Source organism: Gymnodraco acuticeps, unplaced genomic scaffold, assembly GCF_902827175.1.
Source record: "Gymnodraco acuticeps unplaced genomic scaffold, fGymAcu1.1, whole genome shotgun sequence".
Classification (NCBI taxonomy): Eukaryota; Metazoa; Chordata; class Actinopteri; order Perciformes; family Bathydraconidae; genus Gymnodraco; species Gymnodraco acuticeps.
Window position 1 is genome coordinate 205788 of NW_022991431.1, and position 16946 is coordinate 222733.

The 16946-nt window shown below is 45.2% G+C and overlaps 1 protein-coding gene across 1 annotated transcript in view; it reads right to left on the minus strand.

Moving 5' to 3' along the window:
- The window catches only part of cmip (c-Maf inducing protein), a 50301-nt gene extending 49592 nt beyond the window's left edge, over nucleotides 1-709 (minus strand). Inside the window, 1 exon segment of the mRNA XM_034195837.1 lies at nucleotides 2-709. Within this exon segment, the coding sequence (XP_034051728.1) occupies nucleotides 2-22 (21 nt within the window). The 5' untranslated portion in view covers nucleotides 23-709.
- Between the last annotated feature and the right edge of the window lie 16237 nt (nucleotides 710-16946).

Here is a 16946-nt window from a genome sequence, read left to right on the forward strand (position 1 = left end):
CTCCGCCGCTGTTGAAATCCATAGTTTAATAATCCAACAGTTTATTGTTTCCAAATGTTCCTCTCAGGGGGGAGGGGTGAACTCGTCGAAACGATACAAGAATCCTTCCGTGTATATATCAAATAGAAATGGATAAGGTCGCTGGGATCGAGCTGGAGGGGGGTACCTACCTACCGACCTGGGGTCTGTATACGCGGCAGACAGGCGCAGAATGCCGCAGACAGCGTCCTATGTCCGGATCTCCAGCCGGGGGAAGGTTTTTATGATACAGTGTAAATAATCCACCATTTTCCTCCCGCACAATGCCCCATAAATTGTCTCCACTGTGCGCGTCTCGCCTCCACCCCCCACCACCGACGAGCTATTCAATAGGCTATGTTAGGGCCATGGCCTTATCCATTCCGTTCGACCCAGTGCCAAACACAATAATCCACCGCGAGGAACACATGGGAATGAAGAGAAAAGTGAGGAAATATCCAATGGCGGCGGCTCAGGGCTCATCCGGGGGGTTTGTGGTCATTACAGGCTCACTGGCACGATTTCCTTTTATTCAGTCTTTCCCCTATCTTGGTGTAAAGGAGCCAGCACTCTCCAGTTGCGCCGCGCCGATTGGTCCCTGCTCGTTCATGTGATACCGGACTGACGTCAATGGGGAGGCGAGCGGATGAGCCGTGTGTCTTTTGCCTTGACTGTCTGCGGAGGGCGCACGCTCCCCCACCCCTCACCCCTCCTTCTCCACCTCACCAACTCCTCCTCCCCCTGCGCACGAAAACATGGAGGAGGGCGCTGGGCCTGGTTTCTTCCTGTCCCTGGAAATGATGCAGCTTGCATCCACATCATTTCCAGGGGAGCCGTTCAGAGCGGAAGAAGGCGCTGACGCATTGATCTGTGTCCGTTTCTAAAGAAAACATTAAAGAGTATTAGGCTTTTTATTATTCATAAATATAGAACTTTATGAGTTGTCATCAATAGGCTTCCCGCATCCGATGAGGTAAGATATTGAAACAATTATTTTCTGAAAAAAATTAACAATACATAATGTTTAAAGGTCCCATGACTTGGCCATTTCTACTGATCATAATTCCATTGTTGAGGTCTACTAGAATACATTTACATTGTTCAATGTTCCAAAATGACATTGGTTTCTCATACAGCCTCTGTATAGTATTCACTCTCTGTCCTAAACGGCTTGTTGGAGCTCCTGAATACTACCCGTTACAATTCTCAGTAACACAGTTACAACACATTTTAACCCGGAATTAAATGGTGTTTTGTTTTTTAAGAATTCACTAACATTGCGAGACATTCCGACACCAGAGAAAAATTGTGCGGGTAGATTAGTAAGCCTGGTGTTTACCCTTCAGGGTGTTCTTTTCCCCATAATGACCGCCTCGCTGCACATTATCCCGCTTATTACACGGCCATATACTAAACAAAATACAGAGCCCATTCCGTGTTCCTGTTATTGTTTACTTCCTGTCTGCCTTCTTCTGGTGATTTATCTGACGTCCAGCGCTCCGTCTTTTAACCTCTTTTCCTTTCTCTTTCTTGATCCTCTTTAGCAACCTTCATTATAGTCCTTGACCGTGTACTACTGTATTAACAACGTTTCACATGTTAAGAATGTACATTCAGAATCGAGTATTCAACTAGCCGTGTAATACAAGTTGTTAGTAGCCTTAATCAGTGGCGCCAGCAGGGGGGGGGGGGCAGGGGGGGCCATGGCCATATATTTGTTGGCCCCCCCACTGGCCCCCCCACCACACACACCGCCTCGCCAGTCACGTATGCGTAGTAGTTTATCTGATATTTAACAACAAATACACAGCCAGCGAGTCGCTTGATTTGAGCTTCCAACGCTCATACTGCAGCCCCTCCCTCTCCCTCTGCTACCATGGTAACACTCTGATACTCGGCGCACCACTCTGATACTCGCGTGCACCACTCTGATACTCGCGCGCATCACTCTGAGATTCGCACAGACAGCAGCAGGTTGCAGCAAAACGTTTCTTTCTACTGACTTTTCTACTGACTTGACAAAAATCCACCAGACTTCTAGAAGGTAAGTCATATACGTTCGTTGCCTGTTAAGCTCCACAACACTTAGGCTTTAGTGTGTTAGCTTTAGGTAGCAAAAAACGGAGATATGCTTACCTTTAGCTGTTATTCTGATCAAAATGTGTGTTCAATGGCATTAAAACGAGACAAACGCTGGAAGACCTGGAAAACAGGCTCGGGGCTCAGTAAAGGCTGGCTTGACTTCAGGTAGCATCAGCTAAATGCAATGTAATGTAATAAAGGTATAATTTGTCTGTAAACACACTTTGGCGACTATCCTAGTTAGCATTAGTTTAGCTTGCTAAGCTAACATTAGCTGATGTCGGTATGCTGAGCTGGTGTAATGCATAGGCTACTATTAATCACTGATGTGTGTAATGTCAATTTGCAGAAAATGAAGAGAAAGTCAACAGACATCTCTTCTTATTTGAAGAAGAAGATGAGTAAAGGAGAGACAGAGCTGGCAGGGGAGCAGCAGCATGGGGCTAGTGAGGAGATGGCCATACATGCTAGAAAGTACATGTGGAACTCTGTGTTGTAAAAGTGAAACTAAAACCTAAATACAGTTTTATTAATGTGATTGTGACCTTTTTAATCATTTAAGTCTTCTACACACTTTAGGTCTGCAGCTCCTTCAAAATGAAACGAGAATCTATGCAGTTTTTCCTCTTCTGTGTTCTGAGTTTATGACCCACCCAACCATTAGTCAAGTTTGTTTTCATAATGTTCTGTATGCTAATTTAACAAAAGGGTAACCAGTTTGTTTATAAAGTATAAATAAAAAAAATTCAAAACAAATGGAATACAAGCTATATGTATTACTCTCACCACAGTGGCCTAATCTAAAAAATAGAAATATGTCTCGTCACCTATTTTCTGTCTAATACTAAAAGATGGTGTTTTGTATCATTTATAATGTTTTGAATTTGCTATAAAGGTCAATAATAGATGGTGTTTTTGTGTTCAATCATAGTATGTATTTACCATTTTATACCCCTTGTGTTTTTGGGTTCTGTTGAAATAAAAAGTCATGTTTTAAAACTTGATTTAATAAAGTCATGTCAATCATCTTTGATCCCAGTGTGACACAAACAGCTTTGTTCAGTATAAAACTATTTATAACCTAGAGACATAATATAACTGAAGAACATGTTGTGTTGCTTTGTGTATTGTATGTGTTGAGAATGCTGAACATTTTGTGCCTTACAATAAAGGAACTTATTTAAATTAAGCTGTATTTGTCTTTTTAAAAGGAAAGAACAACTAGCATACAAAAAACAATAAATCACCAACACATGTATACATAACACACAACAAGGTTCTTTTAAATGTTGTTTGAAGTTAAATGTTAACACACCGTATTATATTCACTTCAGATGAATAGTATCAGAAAATGTAAAATAAGAAACCAAAGTATATCAGTAGGTGATTCTCTTTGCCATTGTTTTCATCTAGTCTATACTTTTACAACAATTACATTCTTGGTTTTGGTGGGCCACCCCAAGATTTTCAGTGGTCCCATTTGGCCACCCCTATTAAAAATGTCTGGAGGCGCCACTGGCCTTAATAGCCTACACAGTTGTTATGCTATACCACATTGCCCTTCACTGGATGTATAATGAGCTGCACTAAACTACATTTTAGCATTTAAAATACCTAGCCATTCTTTTGCGGTTATTTTGGTAAAGTAACTAAAAAAGTAGTGTAACTCATTACATTTCAGAGACAGTAATATTGTAATGTAACGTATTACTTTAAAAAGACAGTAATAAGTCATATGTACTGTATTACATTTTGGAAGTAACTTGCCCAACACTGGACGTCAAGGACTGATACGGAAATTGTAGTACCGCCGTTTGGACACAACAATTTTTTTCCTCAGAGTCCGGAGCACTTCCTTCTTGAGAGTGGTGCAGGGATGACGACGTATTTACCCGGAAGTAAGCTGCGCATTGGGTTCCCTAGCCAAAAAAACTATGGGATTTCTCCATAGGATTTTTGAAAATAGCTCGAAATAAGGTCTGTGGAAAACAAACCTGTTTGATAAATGCACGTTTGTTCAGCCGGATAATATCCACATGTCTACCCTACTTTTATAATTTTCGAATCATAAATCTAATCGCCAGAAGCAAAATGCTAACATTATGCTATAAACGAACTACAGCCGAGTACAGCAGGGTCGCACGACTTTAACGCCACGCCAACTTAAGATCGATATTCAAAAATACTGACTCAAAATTGTACAAGTTGAAGCATTTGTTTTAACAGTTTGCAAGAGTGCAGGTACTTGCGTTCAAGCAGAACAGGGGCAAACAAACTTAGCGGGAGTGTTTACGTGTTCGGCGTAATGACGTACAACGTCCTCGACAACTTCTGTAGTCCTATTCAGCCACTTGTTAACAACCATCGTTTTTCAGACACGTAAACTCTTCTAAAATCACCAGTGGGGTCACTGCTGATCAGTGGCGAGTGATCAAATCACTTAAACACAAAGTCCATCCTCCTGTCCTTTTGGATGAAGCACTTGATGGCGGGGTCATGCAGCTGATCCTTTGCCACTCCAATTTATCATTGTAACTCAATCTTGAAAATGACTCAGTTAATAATTTCGCAACGATGTCAGACTCAACACTATCACTGACATGAGCCATCATGAACGAACTTATGCTATTCATAAATCTATCTATTGTAGAGCCGATGAATGGGAGTCGGAGGCGGTGTGTTCAGTATGGAACTCCACACTTTATTATCAAAGAACATTCAGACAGGTTAAGACATTAGCTTATATCTTGTTGTGAAGCTAGCATGAATGAACCTAGCTTCCGGTGCCCTCTCTAACAGGTCCGTGTTGCAACACAATAACCAGAGGTGAATTATGTCCCATCACGTGGCACCACACAAGCCCCCCCAGAATTCACATGTAAAGAAAGTCTGTGCGCCGACGAGGAACGACGCGCCGACCCCCACGACTCCTGAGCACTGGAGCCAGAGAAGCGACATCCGCCTGCACGGCCCCCGGAAGAGGAGGGACCGGAACAACAGGTCCTAAATCCGTGACAGGGGTCACAGCCGGGGGTAGTCCCCGTCGCGGAGGTCGAGCCAGCACCACCGGCTGGTCTAAGTCCAGGTGAGCAGCCTTCACCCGGTCCACCGAGACGTGCTCGACCTTGCCACCCAGGTCGACCACCAGGTGCTTGTCCCCGTGCTCCAAGACCCGGAAAGGCCCATCGTAAGGGGGCTGCAGGGGGCCTCTGTGCGCATCGTGCCGGATGAACACGTGCCCCGCCGAGCAGAGCTCTGCGGGAACCCGGGACACCTGACTACCGTGCTGTGTAGTAGGGATCGGAGCAAAGGCCTCAGCGGCGTCCTGCAGGAAAGCCCGCTGGGCCGACGCCGACCAGGGAGCCGATGCGTTAGGGAGGAAATCCCCAGGAACCCTCAGCGGCTGACCGTATACCATCTCAGCCGTAGAGCACTGCAGGTCTTCTTTAGGCGCAGTCCTCAGGCCCAGCATCACCCAGGGCAGCTTGTCGACCCAATTCCCGTCCGTAAGGCCGGCCTTGAGGGCCGCCTTCATGGAGCGATGGAACCGCTCACAGAGGCCGTTAGCCTGAGGGTGATAAGCGGTAGTCCTGTGCAGCTTAACCCCCAGACCACTCGCCACGGCGTTCCAGAGCTCGGACGTGAACTGTGAGCCTCTGTCTGAGGAAATGTCTGACGAGGTGCCAAAACGACACACCCACGTCGCAATGAAAGCTCGGGCAATGTCTGCGGCTGACGTTGACACGAGAGGAACCGCCTCCGGCCAACATGTCGTCCTGTCCACCATGGTGAGGAGGTAGGAAAAACCTTGAGAGGAGGGCAATGGACCAACCAGGTCGATGTTGACGTGGTCAAACCTCCTCTCAGGCACCAGGAAATGCTGCAAAGGGGCCTTCGTGTGGCGGTGCACCTTAGCGCGCTGACAAGCCACGCACTCACCAGTCCAAGTCCTCACGTCCTTTTTCAGCCCATGCCAGACGAACTTCGCGGCCACCAAGCGCACCGAAGGCTTAACGCCGGGGTGTGACAGGCCGTGCACCGCCTCGAACACAGAGCGCCTCCAGCTGGCGAGAACGACTGGCCGCGACAGGCCCGTGGAAACGTCACACAGGAGGGTAATGCCCGCGTCGCCGAACACCACGTCCTCCAAGCGCAGCCCCGCGCCCTCCACCTTCAGAGCCTGGACGCCAGGATCTGTGACCTGGTCCGCCGCTATGCGAGTATAGTCCAAGCCCAACTGGATGGCACCGATGACGACTCTGGAGAGGCAATCAGCAACCAGGTTCGACTTGCCAGCCACGTGCTTAATGTCCGTAGTGAACTCTGATATGTAGGACAGCTGCCGCTGCTGACGTGCCGACCAAGGCTCCGCCACTTTTGACATGGCGAAAGTGAGCGGCTTGTGGTCGACAAACGCCGTAAATTCACGGCCTTCCAGCATGAAACGGAAGTGCCGCACGGCCAAATAAAGTCCAAGGAGCTCTCGGTCAAAGGCGCTGTACCTGCGTTCTCTGGGCGTCAGCTGGCGGCTGAAAAAGGCGAGCGGCTGCCAAGCGCCCTCCACCCACTGCTCGTGCACTGCGCCGACCACGTAGTCCGACGCGTTCGTGGTGATAGAAATGGGAGCCGTAGATGATGGGTGTGCCAGCAAAGCCGCCTGAGCCAACGCGGTCTTGACCTCAGCAAAAGCGACGTCCGCCTCTGCTGTCCAGTCGATCGCCTGGACGGGGGTCTTGCCTTTCAACACTTCATACAGCGGCCGCATGATGTGTGCGGCCCGGGCGATGAAACTGTGGTAGAAGGTCACCATCCCCAGAAACTCACGGAGCGACCGGGCTGTGAGCGGGCGAGGAAAAGCCTCCACCTTCGCTGGCAGAGATGTCGCACCGCCCTTGGTGACGCGGTGCCCCAGGAAATCAATGTCAGACACACCGAACTGGCACTTTGCAGGATTGATGATTAATCCGTGTTCGTTGAGTCGTGTGAAAAGGGCTCGGAGGTGGGACAGGTGCTCCTGCACTGAAGCGCTGGCGACGAGTATGTCGTCGAGGTAGACAAACACAAACGGCAGGTCCCGCAGCACCGAATCCATCAGGCGCTGGAACGTCTGAGCGGCATTCTTGAGTCCAAAAGGCATCCGCAGGAACTCAAAATGTCCAAAAGGTGTTATCACTGCCATCTTGGGAATGTCCAGGGGGTGCATGGGCACCTGGTGGTATCCACGCACCAGGTCCACCTTGGAAAACACCCCTGTACCGGCCAGATGCGCCGAAAAGTCCTGAACGCACATTCAGGACTTTCAGGCGTAGTGGCGTCATTGAGTCGGCGGTAATCCCCGCACGGGCGGAACCCGCCGTTCGGTTTGGGGACGACGTGCAGGGGGGAAGCCCAAGGACTGTCAGAGCGGCGGACAATGCCCAGGCGCTCCATGGTTGCGAACTCCGCCCTCGCCACAGCCAGCTTAGAAGGGTTCAACCGCCGGGCCCTGGCGTAGACAGGAGGCCCCTCGGTAGTGACGTGGTGCTCCACGCCATGCTTAGTGGTAAGCGCAGAGAAGGTGGGTAGCGACAGGTCTGGAAACTCGGCCAACAGTCTGAGAAACGTGTCTGCCCCCGACAGCGAGCCCGACAGCCCGTCGTACGCTGCGCTGCCAAGTGTGCACACGAGGGAAGAAAACGTCAAGGCATCAACCAAACGCCTATTCTTAACGTCCACTAAGAGTCCATGAGTGCACAAAAAATCCGCTCCGAGGAGGGGAAAAGAAATGTCCGCTGTCACAAAATCCCAGCTGAAACGCTGTCCTCCGATGCACAAACACATAGGCCTCACGCCGTACGTGCGAATGGGACCGCCGTTAGCCGTCGTCAATCGCGGTCCGTTGAGCGCCCGTGTCACACAGAAACAGGCTCCCCGAAACGCTGTTGCTGATGAAGAGGAGCCTGCACGTGCCGCCGACGCTCAGGGCCACTACTGAGCGCCGGCCCCTCTGTTTCCCGGGGGTTTGTAGCTGCACGGAGCGATGCATTTCTTCGCCATTGTCCCGAAACGTGTGTGGTAAAAGCACTCTCCGGTGTCTCCATGCCGGCTCGAAACTGCCTTGTCCGGCCTCCGCCATGCTGTCTTGACTGCAGATGGGCCGCTGAGCGTCGCGGCTAACGTCTCTGCACCGGGCTGTTGTGTAGCCAGGAAAAAACGAACCGCTTCCTCAGCCAAGGCACGGGGCTCCATGACAGGCGTGTTGGCCAGCACCGTCTGGACCCGGGGAGGCAAGTGACGCAGGAAAATCTCCATGAATAAAATCCGGGGATCTTCCCCCCCTAGCAGATTTAGCATTTACTCCATTAGCTGAGATGGCTTGCTGTCTCCTAGGCTTTGAATGTCAAGTAACTGGCGGGCCCTCTCCTTAGCAGATAAGCTAAATGTCTTAAGGAGGAGGGCCTTAATCGCCTCATATTTGCTATGGTGTGGGGGGTCTGTGATAAAACCAACCAACCTGGACGACGTGGAGCCTCCTAGCGCTGCTACAACGTGGTAGTACTTCAGGTCCCCGTTACGGACCTGCCGGCAGGCGAAGTGCGCCTCCACGTGTGCAAACCACGCCGCCGCGGCATTCTCCCAAAACTCCGGCAGCTTTACGAAAACATCGCGCTCAGCCATGTTCGTTAATTTTCCGGAAACCTTCTCGGAAAAGTCGGGGTCACCAGTGTAGAGCCGATGAATGGGAGTCGGAGGCGGTGTGTTCAGTATGGAACTCCACACTTTATTATCAAAGAACATTCAGACAGGTTAAGACATTAGCTTATATCTTGTTGTGAAGCTAGCATGAATGAACCTAGCTTCCGGTGCCCTCTCTAACGGGTCCGTGTTGCAACACAATAACCAGAGGTGAATTATGTCCCATCACGTGGCACCACACTATCATAAATCTATCGAGCATAAATCTATTGATTAGATTTATGATTCGAAAATTATAAAAGCAGGGTAGACATGTGGATATTATCCGGCTGAACAAAACGTGCATTTATCTAACAGGTTCGTTTTCCACAGACCTTATTTTGAGCTATTTTCCAAAATCCTATGGGGAAGTCCCATTGCTTTTGTGTCGAGGGAATCCGAGCGCAGCTTACTTCCGGGTTTTAGGATGTGTCACTGCACCTCTTTATACACATGTATAAACTTAATTTTAGAGCGTTTGCCACGATCCATCTTTGGTGTTATGAAGTGACTGAGCTCGTGAACTGTCTACGGGAGGGCGGGGGGAGCCTCGCTGCGGGGAAACTGTGGACCTCTGTCGCCGCAACTTACATGATGCCGTTTAAAAAAAATTAAGGGCGGTGCCGGCCGTTCTGTGATTCTCCAGAACACACAGATGGCCAGTCCTCCCTTACCCTGGCTGTATTCCACCGGGTCACTGCGGTGCCATGGCGCAGACGGACCCGGTGGAATACAGGGTCTCGCGTTTAGGAACCGTTAAGCAGAACCAAAATTGTGTATTTTGTATGGGTACCCGGTAGGCCTACCCGGCATTTTCTTATCGGTTCTCATCTGGAACCGAGTTTCGGTTCCCAATCCTAGGCAGGAGTTAAGGACAGAGGAAGGTAGTATACGTGCTTTTTTCAAGGAGCTGGTTTAGCAAGAAGGCTTGTAGCAACACCAGACTGTATTTTGCTGGCCCTGCCTCCCTTTTCAAACGTCAGGATCAGATCTGTCTAAGAAAAAGAAAAAAAAAGTCCAAAATGCATAATTCCAGGTTTGTTGTTATTTATTTTTTTTATCAGTAGTGCAAGTTTCAGTCCAAAAATAAGGAACTCTAACATTTTGAATAATTAACTGTATTAGACAGTGAAAAACAAAGCACAAACAACAGTACCACACACACTCAGATGGCCATATTATCTATAATGGCTGATGTCAAACAAAAAGGTTTCATCAAGCTGTAAAACTAAAAAGAATGTCTTGAAAATATTACAAAATAAATAATAAGAAAGGGTTTCAAGGGTGTATAGCCGTTGAAATATATGCCAATAGCATGCGTTATTTATTTTGGTCTCTCGGCCTTTCATGTCTATTGCTTCTTAAAAACAGCAGGGATCAGCTGTTGAACTGCTGTTGTCTTTTGCCAGGCTCCGGTGATTGGCAAATCTGGGTGATGCCTTCTGATATGATTTAGCATGTTTGGCTTGTGTTACCATTAGCATACCGCACCGCTGTCGAACAACGCCGACACACCGTCCTCGTCCGATCCACCACTCGCACTCCATCGTTATTGGAGTCCACAGGGAACCCGAAATGTTCCCAAACAGCTGATTTAAACGAAGCAGGTGGGTCTACTGTAGCTCCTGTCTGTTATCTGAAACCACCATACTAACTTTTCTTCTTCTTGTATTTTGTTTGTTTTGTTGTGTTTTCTTCTTGTTCTTCATTTGTTGTTTTAATAATATTAGTTTTATGAAGATGTCCGGTCACCAGGGCGTGTGTGTGTGTGTGTGTGCATTTGTTTTCAGAAGATAAATATGATATGTGCGTTTGTTCCGGTGCACTCCGACAGCATTTAGCACTAGCCTCAGTAGCGTAGGCAGAAATGTACTTTAGGGCGGGCCTGTATAAAATAGGGTGGGCCAGCTTTTTCCAGGGGGAAAAATGACTTTAAGGTAGGCCTGGCCTATAATAATAATAATAATAATAATATATAATATATCATAAAGCCCATTGCCAAGCATCGTTGTAGTATTTCCCTCCGAATAATGGTCGAAGACTTGACTGATGATATGAATTTATTGAAATCTCCAATATCAACGTAAGAGCTATAAAGACACAAAAATAACAAATACATTTAGGCTCCATCTGTATTAGAATCACTTTAGCATACTACCAAATGCTAACTGTAAACAGACAGCAGCTAGCTACAAAACAGTATAGCCTACAAACGAATTAGGACACAACCCACATTTTTATATTATAGTTAATACCAACCTTGTGCCTCTTCGGGGGGTGCTAAACTTAAACATAAACTTTACTTTCTTCGTCTTTATATGTAGATATTACTTACTCCGTTAATCTCCGCTCCTTTTCTCCGTCACGTTGTTTTCATAGCAACAACAACTTCCTGTCAACAGCGTAAACTCGCCTTCAAAATAAAGGCATCAAAATAAAACAGGAAGTTAACCTAAATTACATTTAAGACATATACAACTGCAACGAAAGTAACAAAAACAATGTCATATCCTTTTCAGTTTCACAAAACACAAATTGGTTTATTTACACATCATGCGCCCTGGTGACCGGACATCTCCTTCATAAAACGAGTAATAATCAGGCAGTTCGGTGTGTGTGTGTATGTGTATGTGTGTGTGGCTAAAATGTAGCAGCCTCGATCTCTATTCAGCTGTTCTAATGAAGGTAAACACAGTCAAGGCGCTGTGTAAAAGACACAGCTCTCTGCGCGTAGATAGCATATACTGTGAGAGTCACAGACATAAATTCATAGATCAAGGCAGACTAGTTCACAGACTCTCATGTTCAAATCCGGTGCTTAAACAAATAGCTCTACACCACTGGCCGAAATGTCCCTAAAATGAAGTCCGTGTTTGAAATATATCTCAAATAATGTATACACTGCCATTACCCCACATAAACATAACAGTCTGAAACGGTTGTCTCCTGTGCACTCCACTTCCTACTTGGCGCACCGGTAACTTTTTCGTGTGAACGAGGAAGTATATCGTGCGCACAAATTAATAAAGCGTGGCCTTGTTTTATTTAAATTGAGGCCAAGAATTACATCTCGTGCACACAAATTAATAAAACGTGGCTTCGTGTTATTAATTTTGTCTCTCTATGAACCCTCCAGGGCTCCGTAATTATGTCCTTTACTTCAGGAAAAGTAATGGTACAAGTAAGTGAAACCTGTGTAATAATATACCTGTGTGGGTAAAGTACAAACGTCGTATTTACCAATTCATTGATTAATTATTTTTCAGACTTCAGATTTACATTTTAGAAAGTCATATTTAGTCATCTTTGGGGTTCTGGATCACTTATTGAAATCAAACCATGTGAGAAGTTAAGAGGGTAAACAACTCATGGCTATCCACAATATGACGAGGAGCCCAAAAGAGAGAGCGAGTTTGCAACCCGTCACAAGCCAAGAGGGTTACACACTAGTTTAATCTTTAACAGTTGTATTGTATTTTTTTAAATGTTTAAGTAACGTGATAGATGCAAATCAAAGCAGTAAACAGTATAACAGTTCCCTCTGAAATATAGTGGACTACACATGTTAAGCAGTCAGATGGAAAACTCAATGGAATTACCTCAAAAGCCTAGTTAAGTACAGAAGTTGAACAGAAGACAGCTTCCTCACGACACCTACACACAGGTGGAGGAAGTGACCGGCCCTCTCACAGGGGCGGAGGAGCGCCGATCTAACAAGAGGATGATGAGGCTGCAAAACGAGGATCTGAGAGGAGTCAGAAGTACAAACACAAGAAGGGAGAGCCTCCTACATCCTCCACCTGCAGCACCCTCTGAACCCCAGGACAGAGGAGAACGTGGTGGAGCAGACACATTCTTAAAATGAAAGCAAACTAAATGTGATAGGTAAACAAGAGAAAAGCAAGGTCTTTGAAGCAGAGCTTAACAAACAAAGTATTATTCAGCAGGCTACCTAACGTCTGAAAACATGTTCATCAAAGCCTAACTCTAAAGGTTTGTTGGGGTTTGTTCTCTGCTGCTGTACCCTCCCTCTGGAATGCCCTCCCTAGCTCCATTTGACAGTCAACCACCATCCTCCAAACACGCCCTCAAAACCCAGCTCTCCATACTTGCTGTTCCCTTGGAACTCAAGCGACATTGTGAGATGAGCCCCCCCCCCCCCCAACCGACAGGAGTGAAAAAAACTGTTTTGGAAACAAAGTCGGCTACTTTGCAAATATAATTCCTGTTTATTATTATTATTATCAACAGTTACTTTCTTATACAGTGAGGTAAATGGTAATCGTTCAGTATGCGTTTACAGGCGAATATGTCTGCATTTCCTGCCAAATACTAGCCTCAAAAAGATTAATATATAATTAATGCAAATAAACTACTTCTACTAATAATAATCATAATCAATTCAATAATATAAATACTATATTATTTTATTATAATATAGTTGTAATATAGTAAAGACAAAACATGCTTATGACATGCTCAAAAACTGATATTTCTTCAATCTGTATTCAAATGTAGTTCCCTCTGTCAGCAATGTATCAACAACTACACACACATTTCTATCAGTATTTCTCTGTGTTGTGCTTGACATGATGATGACTGTTAGGAGTTAAGGGGAGAGGCTGAGCTTCACCATGAAAGGTGCAAATTGACATACAAATGAATAAAAGGGGAAAAAATGCTCCGTGTTTTTTAGGCTGTAAACTTTAACTGTTACGTAAGCCAACTAGAAAGACAGTGTATCACTCTTCCTCCTGTACATTAGCAGATAAAAGGCATAACATACTTGAATGAATGTTAAATAAAGAATGCTGGAAATAACTGCATCTCCATTAGCCTATATGCTCTGCAGAGACTGCCTTCTTCATGTCCTGAATTGCAGCTGATGTTTTAATATGGCAATTGGCAATTTGACTTATACAACATTCGCAAGTTGTACATTTGACTCATACAATAACCCACCTTCGAGTGATGCTCTAGTTTCTTCATGTTTTTTTTTCCTTCTTGCTTGCGCCAGACTGAAACTGTCTTTTCACCGACATCTCTTCACCTGCACTAGTGGCCGTATAAAAGCCGTGATTGGTCAGATGTCGATTCATTGCAACGGTGTCGGGTTACATACTTGCTCCCCTTGTTCTTGCATGTCAGCGGGAGGTTCGCGGAGAACTGCGCATAGCAGCTGAGGCCCTCTGGGCGGGGCCCCCTGCGCAAGGTGGGGCCCCATGCAGCCTGCGTGATTGGCCTGTAGGGAGGGCCTGCCCACACGTCATAACTCGGCCAAATCTGAATTTTAAATTGACTGTTTGTTAAGTTTGACTTTTGAAAAGCTTCTTTGTGTATCTTGAAACTCGCTATATAAATTAAATGTATTATTAAAAGCAAGTATTTACTCTAAAACAGCATTTTGAATGTTTAACACTCAGATTGGGTTTATTCTGTACAGAAAAAAGCCTTCGTACTGACTAGAACGCTGTGCTTCACTCCTCTTCCTTTTCAACAGCTAGTCTTCATCTTTACTTCTATGACTTTGACCCTGCCTCACTTTGATAGCCATGACCAGGTCTCTGCTGGCCATGATTTGAATTATGATTAACAACAAAGAAACACAACATAACCTTTCTTGACCAAGTAAACATGAAGATTTAAAGGCATGTCATAGACATGGTCTATAAGAACATTGTGGTGCAGCAGGTCACCTGATGTCAGTGTTGTTACCAGATGCTTAAACATAAGCAGGTATAGCAGTTCAGAAATATAGCTTATTGATGATGTAGCCATAACATACAGTATCCTGAAAGAAAATATTAGCTTTATTGTAAAGTGACTATTGACCTCTCATCAAAAGAGCAAACAACTAAATAAGAAAACTGAATCTCCTCTGAAACAGTACATCATCATCAGCCTCTATCTAACCTTTTGTTTTTGCTGCAATATTATGGGAGTAGCTTGATATTATTCAGCTACTATAATGTCTAGTTGTGTAGGCCCAAGAATAATAACAGAAATATCAATATCAACATCCCAGTTTCATTTCAATTGTTACATATATCGAAAGAGAACAGTGTGGTGCGCACCACAATCTAAGTTCCATTTCATGTATTGAAGTAGTGGCAGCTGGATCTGGAGATGTGGTATATTAGCATCCTTTAAATACAAACAGCAAACTGCAAACCAGACATGGCCTACATTTGATACACATAGGGGACGATATATTCAGGTGGAAGAACATAGCAAGATGACATCACTGTTTGAAACTCCGGCGGGGCCAGGTGAGTGTTAGGGCCGAGCAGCGATGAGCAGCCCCCCCCCAGCCACCAGGGTACTGACTCACAACAACACCTCAGTGTCCGCTCTGAGGTTTCCCTGTCCCCATCAGATTCTCCTAAAGCTTCTTTCGCCCACAAACAGCCTTCTACGTGCGCTTCCTGCCGCTACATCCGTCAGCCAGGCTCTGACGTGTCCGAACATGGCGAGCAGAACAACACTGTGCTGTTGTTTCAGCATCAATGACCCAGGACCCATCGACATGCACTGGTGAAGAGGTGGGTGAGCGATAGGCTGTCTGGCACCAGGGAGCAGTTGGGGGTTCAGTGCCTTGCTGAAGGGCCCCTCGGCAGGGCCCAGGAGCTGAACAGCACATATCTAGCTACCAGAAACATAACAGGTGTTAACTCAACAAAACTGACCTCCTACAATTCTTCTTCTTCTTTAGTGTTTATTGGCAAACCAACTTGTAGGTGCATTACCGCCACCGACCTGCTACAATGAAAACCAAGGAACCTATATAGTGGCTTGGCCAAACCAAGTTGAACCCAAGGGATAATTAATAGTCACACCATACACAAAGGACACTGACAAAACCCAAATCCCCCCTTTGACATGGAAGCAGGTGGTTTGTCCCAATCGGCTCCTTGTAGTATTTATGAGTCCTTAGCGCTCGGTCACACCCTTTGCTGAACCAGGAAGTAACCAATGGACATGGTAACTCAAGAGACAAAGTAATTATTACAAACAAATACTTGTGTTAGCTGTGCTAAAATGTTTGAAGTAATGTTAGATTACAATCAAATAAAGACTTTACCATTTAAAGCAAATGTGTGGTGTTAATTGGCATGTTTGATTGTAGCTGCACTGAAGCAAAACTACTGAAGATGAGGATGCAGTGTAGTTGGTTTACCTTGTGTGGCTGTGGCCATCACAATGACCAACACACGTATGTAACTCAAACCTGGCGGAACACTCATTTTAAAACAATATGTTTATTCATTTTTCATTCTTTTAAACAACAAGACACACCATCCCATACAAAACTTGCGACAACAAAACATTAAAATAAAACATGTGAAAAACAGAGACAAAGAAAAGACATTACAAAAATTAAATTGAAATATAAAATATATAATAAAAATAAGAGACATTAATGAAATTAAATAAAAAAATAAAAATAAAATTGGGCAGTAGCAACATTATCCTAAAAAGTGTACATAGTCACAGCAGTTTAAGAAGTACTTTACTTTCCATTCAACCAGATCGCTCTCATGGATTCCCATTGTTATTTCTTAGCATGTTTGACACATTAACATCACCTAACAGTTGAGTAAACGGGTCCCAAACCCTATCATAGGTTTCATTTTTCCTTTTCAGAATATACGTTATCTTTTCCATAGAACAGCAATGACTCATTTCCCTCAGCCATTGGCCCACATGTGGCCTCTGAGTGTTGGAACACTCAATGAACACAGAACACTCTTTGACTTTGTTCACTGGTAACACGTGTATCAGCCTGACAATAAGAGGGCAATGTTGTTGAACAAATGGGAAGTCTGCCAGAATCAAAAACTACATTTATTTTTCATGAAAGAAAAGAGAAATGACCCAGACCAATCTCCGAAAAAATGTAACCAAGCGGATCACATCTTGAGGTTTTGAGCATCTAAGGGTTTAAGTTCATTTGGACAAAGAAATGAAATATTTTGAACAACACCCTTCACAATATGGATTATTACCCAATTCTCATTTATTAAAGTTCTTCCAAGTGAGTAATCATCGTCCTGATGTTTAAAAAAAGAGGCCTATTGATTCAATTAAACTCCAAGTTAACCATCAAGATAAACCAATTATTATGAATGTGA